At 41.1% G+C, this 14,499-nt stretch overlaps 1 protein-coding gene across 2 annotated transcripts; it reads right to left on the bottom strand.

Moving 5' to 3' along the window:
• Positions 1–1,095: 1,095 nt before the first annotated feature.
• LOC308311152 (uncharacterized protein) lies at positions 1,096–12,385 on the bottom strand. Of its 2 annotated transcripts, XM_080757713.1 has the most exons (10): positions 12,219–12,385; positions 10,029–10,130; positions 9,517–9,612; positions 9,185–9,346; positions 8,935–9,042; positions 7,078–7,177; positions 6,589–6,757; positions 5,675–5,757; positions 5,290–5,418; positions 1,096–2,626 (listed from the first exon to the last, which is right to left on the bottom strand). In XM_080757713.1, exons 7-10 carry the CDS (start codon positions 6,676–6,678, stop codon positions 2,539–2,541), a joined length of 390 nt encoding a protein of 129 aa, XP_080613839.1. In that variant the 5' UTR covers positions 6,679–6,757; positions 7,078–7,177; positions 8,935–9,042; positions 9,185–9,346; positions 9,517–9,612; positions 10,029–10,130; positions 12,219–12,385; the 3' UTR covers positions 1,096–2,538. The 2 variants fall into 2 exon arrangements, with proteins under 2 accessions (XP_080613839.1, XP_080613840.1); XM_080757714.1 differs by lacking the exon at positions 9,185–9,346.
• Positions 12,386–14,499: the final 2,114 nt, after the last annotated feature.

Below are 14,499 nucleotides of genomic sequence, written 5' to 3'. Positions count from 1 at the left end.
GGTTTGATGAGGGCCCAGGTAGGGCCGGGCCTTCATTTCCAGGCCTGTTGAGAATGTAAATATTGATGACATCAGGTATCTCCATATATGGGCTTAATTGCGACAGCACGTCGCTTTTACTATGACATCGGGGGTCTTCATCACTGATGATGTCACGTGATGTCACGAGACCTGGGCACCATATATGGGTCTTTCCCATGTATGGGGATTTTGAGTGACACACTGACAGACAGGAAATGCACGATTCCATTTAACTGCGACCTACTGTAGCCTTAGAGTATATATGAATTATGTATATTATATATATATATATTAATATTATACTCTTAAGACTGTAGCCTACATATGTTTAATAACCGTCTATAGCCTATGATTATTTTACTGTATATTTGCATGTAATTAAATCTGGTGAATTAAATGAAAATGGAGGACCCCAATGGAAACAAGCCTTTAATAGTGCTTTTTTCTTATTAATTTTAATCCTCAGACATTTGTATTGAACTGTACTTTAATATTCTACAAACTGTTAATAAAGTTTTCAATCAATCAATGTGTTTGTTGTTTACCTTTCTTACTGTAAGTCACTCTGATAATATAGTGTAGTATAAGCCAATAAGCATCGACCAATGAGAAATCAATATTATGTAAACGCAATACCACAGATCTGTTTGGATTAGTGGAGGACGGCCCTGGTACCATGGGGTTATACTGACACCTAGTGGCCATCATGATTCATGACAGGCTGGATGAAGCTGCTGGTAGAATGGAACGATGTTTATAAAACTACCCTAAAAATATGATTTATGTTTATTCAAACTACCCTAAATTAAATACTATTATGAATGTCAAAATAATGTGTTCAAATATATTTTATGTGACCATATTGACGCCTTGTGATGACGAATATGGCACATATTCAAAGTTGTAATATTGTATTATTTATTGACTGGAGAAATGCTCCATTGGTAGTTATTCAAATTAAATATAGGGTAAATGTTTAATATTACAAAATGTAATACTGGGAGTTTATTTTCTAATTATACTGTACACTGTACAGTATATACAGTACCTGCACCATCAATAAAATGATGAAATGTAGATGCATGCAGTTGGTTCTTGCTGCCAGTATGGGAAAAGAATGGGACTGAAAAGAATCGAATGCACTCATGTTATGTTAAAACAAATTCCTATGTGTGTATACACAAATGGCTAATAAAGGTATCTGAATCTGACATTTCTGATAATTCATAAAATACATCATATTGACTGTTAAAGGTCAGCTTGGTGTACCTGGAATGATTCTTAAAGTATACAAGACATTATATAAAGTATTATACAGATATATGTTATATATATATATATATATACCAGTCAGGTGGTACTGATGGTCAGTTTGGTGTACCTGGACTTACTTTTTAATTCCATTGTCCTATAATCTATAGAAATGGCAAAAAACAAGTTGTCTTCATGAACAAAACATTAACATAATGAATGTCTTCCAGATAGTATGTTCATACAGGCTGTCAGTCAACTATGTTTACATGCTCATATTGTTCATACAGGCTGTCAATCTACCACTATGTTTAACATGCTCATATTGATCATACAGGCTGTCAATCTACCACTATGTTTACATGCTCATATTGTCATGTCAGCTCAAAGAGACAAAGGTTTTACATTAATTGGAAATTGGATTTCTTGAATTTATAATTATTGGATGTCCAATGAGCAGGAATACATTTTCTTTCATTTCCTTCTGGTCACATCTTAACACGCTAGTTTAACTTTAAATTATTTTCCATTTGATGTACAATATAATCAAACTGGTAGTTTGAATTGAATGGGAAACCAAACCACAGAAAATAAAGTGTAGAGGAAAGGCCTTTTCACCATCAGCAGTGTAAGGATTGTGAACTGAAACCATTATAAACTAAACTTTTAATATTCAGAGTATTGTCTGGATATATTTATTCTTGTATGAGCCTGTGTTGTCTTTTAACTAGGAGAAACAATAGTTTTTTTCCTGCTGCTGCAGTTGGAAAGAATGACAAAGCAAGCTTGAATCTATAATCTAATTAATTGGCAGTTGCTGCTCTTCAGTGAACAGAAAATAATATGTACAGGTCTGGAGTCTCTGGACATCTAAACTAATATAACGATTAGAAATGATTACGATCAGAATAAAAATGAAACCCATTTACCACTTTTATAGCAGGGATTACTATCAGAATAAAACCCATTCAACACCTTTACTGAACAGCTAACTCTATAGGAGTGATTGATATCACAACAAAGAGCTTTAACCTTTTAACAAACACCGCGTTGCAACAACCAAAATGTACTCAAACTAAAATAAAACCAACAGCGCGCTGCGGGAGCCTCCGATGGTCATGTGGAAGCGGTGACCCTTGCCCAGGCCGCGGCTCTTCTTGCCCGCGGACGTCAGGCCGCGCATCTCGCGGTGCTTGTGCACCACCTTGGTGATCCACTGGGTGTCGGGGTTGCGACGGATGGCCTTGTGGAACGTGTCGATCAGGATCACCTCGAAGAACTTGTAGGTGGAGTCTTCTCCCACCCAATAGGAGTTGAGCACGCGCAGGCCGCCGCAGTGACGCCCGGCACGCTCCTGTTGGAGGAGAGGAAAAGTACAGTGTGAGTTACGACCAATGAGAGGACAGGAAAAACACAGTGTCAGTTATACCTCTCATGGAATAAATAAAACATTTAATCTCAAGACCGATAACGTAATGAGGTTTTAGGCCGACCAGCTGAAGAACTCATGACATTTTGTGTGAGACCATTCGTGTTTCTGAGAGATGTTTCTATTCTATTGCTAGTTTTGATCACGTCAAATACTCTTTCATCTTAAAATAACTAATGACCGAAAATATAGCTGATCTACAAGCTAGATCTGCCGTTCTCGCTGCGCAGCAGCATGGAGTCACAGAAGACCTGCTGGTTTTCTCTGGAATCCAAATGAGTGAAATCAGTCGTGGCGAATGAGAACTGTAATCCATGCAAGGATGGATAAAATCTTTCAAAGCCTATCCTTTTATCAATGCCTAAGGAAGATAGGATTACAAAAACACCTCATCAGCAGCCCTCTACAACCAGCTAGTGCTGCACAATTAATCTGATTGAGATTGAGATCTAGATTAATTTCTAAATGTGAGCCAGAATGGTGCAGCACTGGTTGGCTGTCCAATTCATTTAGTTATTCTTGTATGTATTAATGTAGTAGTTATGACTCCAGGTGGCACATTTCTTTATGTAGTAATGTTTAGCAAATACAGTGCAGCCATGCAACCAGCACGCCCCGATACGAAGAAATACACAATGTCAATTACACTTCTATAGGAAGACAGGAAAAATACTGTCAGTTACACTTCTATAGGAAGACAGGAAAAATACTGTCAGTTACACTTCTATAGGAAGACAGGAGAAATACTGTCAGTTACACTTCTATAGGAAGACAGGAAAAATACTGTCAGTTACACTTCTATAGGAAGACAGGAAAAATACTGTCAGTTACACTTCTTTAGGAAGACAGGAAAAATACTGTCAGTTACACTTCTATAGGAAGACAGGAAAAATACTGTCAGTTACACTTCTATAGGAAGACAGGAAAAATACTGTCAAACACCTTGACATGAACCTTCTACAACCAGCACGCTCCTATAGAACCACAGGAATAACACAGAATGTCAGTTACTCTTGCCCACCACGGGCTCTGTGCACAACCAGCCCCACACAGACAGTCCCATGGGCTCTGTACACAACCAGCCCCATACAGACAGTCCCATGGGCTCTGTGCACAACCAGCCCCACACAGACAGTCTTATCGGCTCTGTGGACAACCAGCCCCACACAGACAGTCCCATGGGCTCTGTACACAACCAGCCCCACACAGACAGTCCCATGGGCTCTGTGCACAACCAGCCCCCACAGCAACAGTCCCATGGGCTCTGTGCACAACCAGTCCCCACAGCAACAGTCCCATGGGCTCTGTACACAACCAGCCCCACACAGACAGTCCCATGGGCTCTGTGCACAACCAGTCCCCACAGCAACAGTCCCCTGCACTCCAGCTTCAGAGCCATTCAAATAAAGCTATGGGAAAATGAAGCCAACGGGAAATGGAATACTTTTCATCGGTTCAATATTCATAACACATTATTAAAGCACTTCCACAAAAACTAAATCTACAAATCTAATCTCATCTGCAAAAGTAGCAAAAGCTGAAATTCTACAAGCTCACACTGTCAAAATGTGACACACTGAGCTTGTAGATCCGCTATAGAAATAGAAATTTGAAGATTAGTTTAGTGACCAGCAGCAGCGATTTGACTGAAGGTCAGCTCGTAGCCACAATGAAACCACTACCTTTTATTTCCCCAACGTTTTGACACAATACAGGTTTATATAATGTAGAATATAAGAACTATATTCTGTCGAAACGTGTGCAACAGTTTTACACCATTCTCCTACATCACAGGCTGCTGTTCCATCGTGTTATGCTGCGTTCACACAGGCAGATATAAAGCTCTGTATATTTGTAAACCAGCTCAATGTTTTGTAACTTTGCATCTTCATGTCGATGGCTTCCAATTTCCATTAAAAATGAGCCGCAGTTTTGCAAGTTGCAACTCTAGATATTCTTTTATAATGGATGAATCAATTTTTCACCCCTGTGTCAATCATCTAATGTGATCCTGGGCTCTACACACCCTCCGCCAACCTGGGGAGAGCAACGGACTTAACTCAACAGAGAGAGAGAGACAACACTAACATAGCACTACTGAAATAATTAAACGTGTGGTAACCTGAAAGTGACACGCACGCACACACGCACGCATGTCACACAATGCCACAAACCCATTGAATAGTACTAGAAGTACGTCTAACGCCACGCGTTGACGCAGAAACCTGTGGCCTGTAGAATGATGTTACCATAGGTGTCTCACAGGAGTTTCATAATCCTAGGGTCACCTCATTCGACAGGGCACGTGTCCGACTCCGTGGTGGCATTGTGTAGGAGCGTGGTGCGTGGAGTTCTCTCAATTATATATATAGATATACCTGGTGGCCCCCTCCAGTGAGGCCTCAAACACATTGAATAGTATCTACCTGGTGGCCCCCGGCCCCTCCAGTGAGGCCTCAAACACATTGAATAGTATCTACCTGGTGGCCCCCGGCCCCTCCAGTGAGGCCTCAAACACATTGAATAGTATCTACCTGGTGGCCCCCGGCCCCTCCAGTGAGGCCTCAAACACATTGAATAGTATCTACCTGGTGGCCCCCGGCCCCTCCAGTGAGGCCTCGAACACAGCGTGGTGGAGCTGCATGGTCTGGGGTGTGAAGGTGACCACTGCAAAGGCGTGCCGGAGACAGATCAAACACTTCCAGACTGCGGGACGACTGTAGAGAAGAACGGACAACTTTAAGAAGCTGCTACCCCTAAAGAAATCCACTTAATATACCCACCAGTAGGATAACAGCCCCGAAGCCAAACAATGTGACTGCATTGGATAATATCTCATAAAGCTCTCTGGAGAAACATACAAAATGTTCTCATTTGAATGAGGGACACATTACAAATTCTACGTAGGCTACTAATACTACAAAAACTGGTGTCAGTGATGCCATATTGATCCCCAAAACAACGTGCGCTGACCTGGAGAAGACTGACTGGATGGAAACCTTGACTGGAATGATGGCTATGGTCTCTCCTTTCTCCCCGATGCTTGGCTCAATCACCTGCAGAAGAGAACGTTTGAACACAAGCTCATACAGTAGTACAGGCATGGGATTCAACACAAATAAACGGCACTTGATGGAACCACCAACTTTTATTTCTTCCTTCATTTTTTCTGTGCCACGAGAGTGGCAGCAGAGTGTAGGTAAACCCTGCCAGGGGTTTTTGCCTCTATTTGGTCATCTTAATTTTCGGTTTCCCGGCCTGGAGACTACCATTGTAATGATCGGCTATTATTAACGTTAGCTCACGTCGTAGTTTCAGAGATACGAGGCATTGAAAATCCTACTTTGACTGGTAAAGGGGCGGGGGGACGAATACGTAGCTGGCAGATAACGTCTCATACACTGGCGTATTCAAATGTTTTGGACTGGTAATGGATATAGATTCAGAATGTAACGATGCGTGGTGACCGTGTATGCCCTTTTCTCTCCCTGATTTTGGGCGGGAACCTTTTGGTGTTTTAAGGATTCTGTTCTACTTTAGGTATTGAAAAATAGCAGATCTACAAGCTCACCGAGCACCAAGTGGTGCGCTCCGAGCTTGTAGGTCTGCTATTTTTGAAAAGTCGTGAAAATGTGGCGCAAGTCTTTGAATATATATTTCAGAGATTTGTACTAAAATATTGGCTTCTGGGGGGTCCCTGGAACTACATGGGGGTCCGTGGTCCAATAGAGATAATTCTGGGGGTCCTTCACATGAAAAAGGTTGAGCACCACTGACATAGAAACATGGGTTTTTCAGAATTTTTTTAGGATTTAGAAGCCTTTTTTATCGACCTCAGTCCAAAATGGGTTAAAACATTGTCCATCAGCAACATAATAAATTCAAACCTGGCACCGCAGAACAGGCTGATCTTTGAGCGAGACCTCCTTGTGGTGCTTGAAGAGAACCTGCACTGCCGTGGACCTCTCTGTGGGCATCAGGGTGCCGTGAAGGGGCGTAACGGTGAAGATGGAGGCCGAGTTTGGCTGAGACGGGTCTGTTCGCTCTAAAGTGAATCTGGTGCAGAACAAAATATCCAGTCAAAGATCAGACAAATCAAATCGAACTGAGCGGTGCAGAGTGTGTGTGTGTGTGTGTGTGTGTCAAGCACTCGCCCCTGGACCAGACCAATCTGTGGGTCGTGCAGGGTCACATTTTTCATGGATCCCTTAATTTAGTTTTGTATTATTATAATTTCAAAAAAACATTCACAAAAAGTATTTTCATGGATAAAAAACAAAATTTAAACTTTTTTTCATTAATTGAATGAATGTTTAATTTAAGCTTATTCACTTTGTGGATACAGGTGCATCATGTTATTGACTGTTCCAACTCACTTGTAAGCTATTTCATATTTGCCTTTGTTCTTCAGGTTGACAAACCGCTTCACCTCTTCAGACACCTTGGTGGTTCCAAAGTCCAGGCCGCCGTTCGCTCCTGCATGGGTCAGGAGGAATTTAAATGACATGCAGCTCCAAATATTACCCTTACTTTGTTAGATTTCATACAGTACACATTTTATAATGTGTGTGTGTGTGTGTGTGTGTGTGTGTGTGTGTGTGTGTGTGTGTGTCTTTCTGACCACTGGCATAATGCCCAACGTCAGCTTCTTAAGTCTGCCTTTGCGGCAGATTCTGCCAATGCTTTTCAATGGGAACGGAGCGGTAAAGAGGTTAAAACCCTCTGCTCAAAGAAAAATAAAGCTATTAAGAGTGGCAACAAAGAGGCTTTTAAATTAGCCAGGTATGACTTTTGAGCATGCTGTGAAAAAAGCTAAAGCCAAATATAATGACATGACCGTGCATATAAGTCTGCAAGACAAACTACGTGCCAACGACACCAAGGGCGTTTGGCAAGGGATGCAAATCATCACAGCGTATAAAGGCAGCCGCCGAGCTCCCTGATAGATTGAACCAATTCTATTGTAGATTCGACATGCCCAGCGATGTCCATCCCAGTGAAACAGCAGTTAGTATAGATTCTCACCTTCTGCAGGATGCAGAAGGTGATTGCCGACCCCTCCCACCCTGCCTGCTCTCTTTTCGCACCCCCTGCCCTCAGGTAAGAGACCGCTGCAGTCTCTAAAGTGCAATAACTCTCGCTTTAAAAATAGCACTTATCCCGAGGCTGTGCACCTCCTGAATGCTGACCCTCTTTTCGCTCGCACTTTACAGCGTGAAGCTGCTTTGTAATACGACAAACTGCGATGAATTTATTTATTCAACATGAATTGTAACATTTTGCATTCTACTTATTTATTGGTCCCCCTCATATGATGTTTGTACTTTTGTATCTTGTTCTACTGTCTGAATATGTGTCTTTTTGTATGTCTGTTTTAGTGCACTGAAACAAATTTTAATCAACTCTGTTGACATGGCAATAAAATATTGAATCTTGAATCTTGTCCCCATTGAAAAGTAGTGTCAGAATCCGGTATAAAGGCAGAATTAAAGATTGATGTGACTGCACCCTAAAGGACAAATTTTAAGCCCAAATAATATTATGTGTGTACAGCGTGACCAGAGCATAGCAAGTGTTTAAGTATGATCTTTAATGTTCTCGGGGGTCAACAAAAAAGCCATTGCTCGCCTACAAATAGTACAAAATTATGCAGCGAGACTGCTGACAAACACGAGGAGGCGTGGAACACATCACTCCAATAGAATTCATTTTATTGACAACTTTTAAAGCTGTGCGAGGCCTGGCCCCTACCTACATCTCGGCCATGCTAAAGCCATACAACCCAGCGTGTACCCTCAGATCGTTGGGTAGGGGTCTCCTGACTCCCATAAAAAACGCACACGCACACGCACACGCGCACACACACACACACACACACACACACACACACACACACACACACACACACACACACACACACACACACACACACACACACACACACACACACACACACGAAATTACCTATTGGTATCTACATTTAAGGTGGTTGCACACTGATGCGTTTTTTCGCTGCGTAGAATTAAAATGTTAGTCTTTTTTATGGCCAATGTATTTAGTTAACATAATTATAATTAAATGCATTTGAAAGGCTTTTGAATTTTTTTTTAAAAATATGCCAAGGTCACACACACACACACACACACACACAGGCAACTAGCGGGTGGGGGATACTTGCGGCCCCCCACCCCACCTGAGTGAGTGAGTGAGTGAGTGAGTGAGTGCGTGCGTACCTCCAGGCTCTTGTTCTCGTACTCCTTCATGGCGGTGATACACTGGTGTTTGGTGTTGATGCTGGTGGTCACGCCCCCTTTCACCATCGTGTCACTTCCTGTTGGAGGCTGGGGGGGGGGGGGGGGGGGATATCGTTGTTAATATCATAAATAGTAGTAGTAGTAGTAACAGTAGTAGTAGTAGCAGTATTTTGGTCGCATATGCTCCCGAAATTTGATCAATGCGACCAATAAATATAATTAGGAGCACCAGTGCGATGGGGAGAAAACAATCTGGTGCGCCTTTTTTTTCTCCAAAAACCAGGTTATTTCCCCGTCTCTCTCTCTCTCTCTCTCTCTTCCCATTTGTTGCCAGTCAGCGTGGTGGAGCTGGTGATGGGCTGGCTGAATGTTCTGGAGCCAAACAGGCCTCCTGGTGGAGAAACACTGTATTACACACTGGAGCCAAACACACCGTTAGTGAACAGACTTTGTCTCTCTTCCAGAATGATTTCTTTCCGTCTTAGTGAAACAGAAACCAGCCCCTGGGTTATTTGTGATCGTTCTAGAGAGTTCAGAATGAAAAGAAGAATCTTAACTCACCAGGTTTATTCTGTGTGGCTCCAAACAGACCTCCAGTGTTGGGTGTGGCTCCAAAAGCTGAACTGCCAAAACCTCCAGTGGTTCCAAAGCCAGTGCCTGAAAACACATCAAATACACATTAAATACACATCAAATACACATCAAATACGCACAATAACTTATTCTGCTGTCCAAAGGTGGAGGTAATAAAACTATAGGCTACAGTAGGTGATCCGAACGTCATTCAGACGGAGCATTAGTCCGACATGCGGGAACAACGGTCGGACTAGCGCTCAAACATGCGCTGTTCCGTGTTATGGTTAGGTTAGGGATAGAGGTATGTTATGGTTAGGTTAGGGATAGAGGTAGGTTGTCAGTCTAATGACTGTCGGACCAAAACACGTTGTGTAAAGTATTAGAGTAAAGTATTAGTACTTACTCTGCTGTCATGTACATGTAGTATTAGAGTAAAGTATTAGTACTTACTCTGCTGTCATGTACATGTAGTATTAGAGTAAAGTATTAGTACTTACTCTGCTGTCCAAAGGTAGACGTCGCTCCGAAGCCACCGGTGGTTCCTCCAAACGGAGCTCCAAACGAAGACTTGTTGAACATGATGTCCTTTTATGGACGTCCTGTTAGAGGACAGACAAACACATGACATAGAAATGAGTTACGTCTTCACAACCCTACAACCCCTCTCCTTAAGAACACCCTGGACACCGCTCCACACGTCCCAGACTCTTCTCCCTTCTCTTAAACACCCTGGACAACGCTCCACACGTCCCAGACTCTTCTCCGTTCTCTAAAACACCCTGGACAACGCTTCACACGTCCCAGACTTTTCTCCCTTCTCTAAAACACCCTGGACAACGCTCCACACGTCCCAGACTCTTCTCCCTTCTCTAAAACACCCTGGACATCGCTCCACACGTCCCAGACTCTTTTCCCTTCTCTAAAACACCCTGGACAACGCTCCACACGTCCCAGACTCTTCTCCCTTCTATAAAAACACCCTGGACAACGCTCCACACGTCCTAGACTCTTCTCCCTTCTCTAAAACACCCTGGGGCAATGTGGACATTGCCCCTCAATAATGTAACTGATATACAGTAGAAATATTACACCTTTAACTGGGAAAGCACCCGTCTCATTTTATACTTTGACTATTCAAAAATAGCAGATCTACAAGCTCCTAGTGCGTCACTTTGAGCTTGTAGAAACAACATAACCTAACCACATAACCATAACACTAACACTAAAATTTATGAATATATCTTTGAATACATCCTGATCTTGTATGTAAAGCAACAATATTGAAATTAAATCTTTGCTTCTGGGGGTCCCTGGAACAAAATGTTTTGAAATGGTGATCGGTGGCCAAATACATTATAATGTTTTGGTGTCCTTGAAAAGTTTGAGCACCACTGATATGGATATAGAAGTTTATCCAGAAAATGGTTATAATTTAGAAAACATTTGTAGTATCGGGCCTCAGGTCTTAATGGGTTAATGTTGAATGTTCAAATCGTGTTACTGTAAACTTTACTTTACTACTGAAATGTTTTATTGTTGTAACATTTTGAGTCAAATATCCGTTTTAGCACAGAGGCGTCAACCTACTTCGACCCAAGAGCAAAATAACAGATCTACAAGCTATTCTAGCAGTGGTTCAGGGTCTTATTGACAGCAGTGTTTTGATTGGTTCAGGCCAGGGGTTGACACTAAAGTACAGGTCATGTCCTACTTGCCCAAAGGTCCTGCCCACTTGCCCCAAAAGTAAATAGTCTCATTATAAAATGATAGATTTCTTGGGGCTGTGCGTTAAAAATGGTCATACCTCAATTGTTAAGCCAAATACAGTACATAGATATGAATATGACTATGGGTTCACACTAGTTATTTTATGTTTAGGTGAAATCTGCACATTCTAGGTCAACAGTGCTCTTATGTTGCTTTCCACAGACCAGAAGACAGAGCTCTGGTCACTTTCAGGTGTTTAGACAGATATCTGGTGTTGTGTTTATAGAAGACAGAACGCTCTGGACACGTTCAGGTGTTTAGACAGATATCTGGTGTTGTGTTTATAGAAGACAGAGCTCTGGACACGTCATTACTTAAGTTACAAGAAGTCTACACTATTAGAGAATGTAGAAGAATTTTGATCAACGTTTGCCTGATTATGTCCTAATGGTACCAACATCAAAACAGCATGGAATTGTGGACAAGATCTGATCCAACGACAACAGGATTCTTTAGTTTTGGGTCTGAGAGGCTAAATGTCATCAGATGGTGGTCTAGTATTATACTATTATTTCATAGTATTATAGAATTATTATCGTCATTTTATGAACGCCAGTACGCCACAGCTTAAGTTGCAGATCTGTTGTTTTTAAAGAGCGACACCGTCCTACTGCGCAGCATAGCATACATTACATTACGTTAGATCAGCCGTTAGCAGCTAACTGGCGAGCTAACGCTAGCATTCCTAACAACACCGAGTTCCACATGAATATAAACACATAACATCATGAATAATTATCATGAATGAGCTCCACGGTTAGACCTGACGGAGTTCTGTCGGCGTTAATGTGACTGGCATGTAAATAAACAGCGTGTCTCGCGCTGCTGATGCTGCTAATGCTAACTGCTATTAGTTCCTCGTAGTTTAACGAGATAAACAAAACAACACTTTAATGTTTTTAAACGTCTTTAAAACTCACCTCCTCCTGTGACGTCACTCCCTCCTCCTATGGGCTTTAAACGCTGCAGTAAATTAATATGAATCAGATTAAAGTCGTTTGTGATTAAATGTCAGATTAAATATAGTTTAATGTGTGTCACATTTACTGTTGTTAGCCACGCTGCTACCCGATGCTAATGTCTGTGCTGCGCCCATAGAGTAACTCTATGGCTGCGCCACGGAGACTTCTTCTTCTTCTTCTTCTTGTGGTTTTCCGGCAGACTAGATGCCTTCCGGCACATTGCTGCCTCCCACTGGTCGGGAGTATACCTCCTTTACTGTTGCCACATCTGTGGAAGAAATAAGGCAAAACAAGACCAAATATGGTCATTAATATATTAATAATAAAACAATGTAACATTATGTTACTATAATGAAGGTTTATAATAATAATAATAATAATAAAATAAAAAATAATAATGTTTTGGTTATTTTTTAAAACATTAAAACATATTATTTAATGAATTAAAAATGGAGGACCCTGTTGTAAACAAGTGTAATGATTGATTGATTGAAGTATTTATTAACAGTTTGCAGAATTACAATACATTTCAAGCACAACTCAATACAAAGACTGTTAAATGTGAGTGGACAACACCATAAAGCATTACACTTGTTTACATTAGTAGTTAAATAACGACTAGTTTAATTCACATCCATTCATTATTAGTAGTTATTAAAACATTAAAACATATTATTTAATGAATTAAAAATGGAGGACCCTGTTGTAAACAAGTGTAATGATTGATTGATTGAAGTATTTATTAACAGTTTGCAGAATTACAATACATTTCAAGCACAACTCAATACAAAGACTGTTAACTGTGAGTGGACAACACCATAAAGCATTACACTTGTTTACATTAGTAGTTAAATAACGACTAGTTTAATTCACATCCATTCATTATTAGTAGTTAAATAACTAGTTTAATTCACATCCATTCATTTAAAGTTTCTTTCCATTTGAGCACCGTCGTATGACAGAAAATAGCAGATCTACAAGCCCACAACAGGTCGTGGTTGCAACGCGCTGTGAGCTGGTAGATCTGCTATTTTCATCACATTTGTGCTCCGTCGCAGGACCGTCGCAGGACGGTGTCGAGCGCCGAAAATAGCAGATCTACAAGGCCACAAAACGTCGTGGATGCAACGCGCTGTGGGTTTGTAGAACTACTATTTGTTTTCTCTGGTTTAAACAAGTGAGTGTTGCAGAATCCATGGAAAAGTGGGTATTAACGCCATCTGGTGGTGGAATTTCACTGACAGAGGTAGAATTATACTTCTTCCGTACAACAGTGTTTTACAGTAAGTCAGTCCGTCAAGTCGATGTTTAGTCAATTTATGCGAACGCACTTCCGGAAGCTTTCAAATTAAGAGGTAGTTCTACTCGTCAAGTTCAAGCATCAAAATTCTGACGTTAAACGCTGCATTTCCGCTTTCTCTTCAAAATAAAACGTGAGCTCCGAAAATAGCTTTAGCTACTGTTAGGTTTATTTTATTTCCATGGCTATTATTACGAGTCACGTGTTTTATTGTTGTTCTAAAGGACAGAACATTAATTAATACAAACTGTCGATTAAATAAATAATGTTTTAAAACAAATAAAGTCTTGTTTCAGAAGCTAACTAGTAACCACACAGCTAGCTACTTCTATGGTGGAAGCTATGGTGGAAGCTAGCTAAGCTAGCTAGCTAGCTAGCTAGCTGGGCTAGCGGAAGTAAACACAACCACGTCACATTATAAAATAGGACTTTCCGGTGTGTGTAGAACTATACTTCTTCCGTACAACAGTTCCGTACAACTCTAATTCCACCACCAGATGGCGTTAATACCCACTTTTCCATGCCACACAGTGCAGCTCAAAACACTGGTTCCATATTTACGGCTCTAGCAGTGATTCTCAACCAGTTTCATTTCAAGGACCCCCGGTTTTACATGCGTTAGTCTACGGACCCCCATTTAATGGCATTTATATCTCGGAGACCCCATTTACATTGTAATATCAATGTTCATTTAACTCTGAGTGTACAAATGGAACCAAATGGACCTGTCTGTCTGATTGATTGATTGATTGTTTGTTAGATGAATTCATTGACATATTGCAGAATTACAGTAGCCTACATTTCAAGCACAACTCAAAACAAAACTGTTAACTGTGGACGACACCATAAAGCAGTGGTTCCCAAACCTTTTCATGTCAAGGACCCCCAAATAAACACCAGTATAATTCAGTTTTATAATTATTATCGTTACAACCACCA

Source organism: Protomyctophum bolini (assembly GCF_963924005.1).
Source record: "Protomyctophum bolini genome assembly, chromosome: 23".
NCBI lineage: Eukaryota > Metazoa > Chordata > Actinopteri > Myctophiformes > Myctophidae > Protomyctophum > Protomyctophum bolini.
The sequence above is the reverse complement of the archived record's forward strand: the minus strand, read 5'-3'. Positions and strand labels throughout refer to the sequence as shown.

Coding starts and splice junctions, on each gene's coding strand:
- LOC308311152 (XM_080757713.1), bottom strand. CDS start 6,678: ATGCCCACAGAGAGGTCCACGGCAGTGCAGGTTCTCTTCAAGCACCAC. Junction 5,758..6,588: donor AGCCTGTTCTGCGGTGCCAG/GTTTGAATTTAT, acceptor TCTCTTCTGCAG/GTGATTGAGCCAAGCATCGG. Junction 2,627..5,289: donor GAGGGGCCGGGGGCCACCAG/GTAGATACTATT, acceptor CTCCTCCAACAG/GAGCGTGCCGGGCGTCACTG.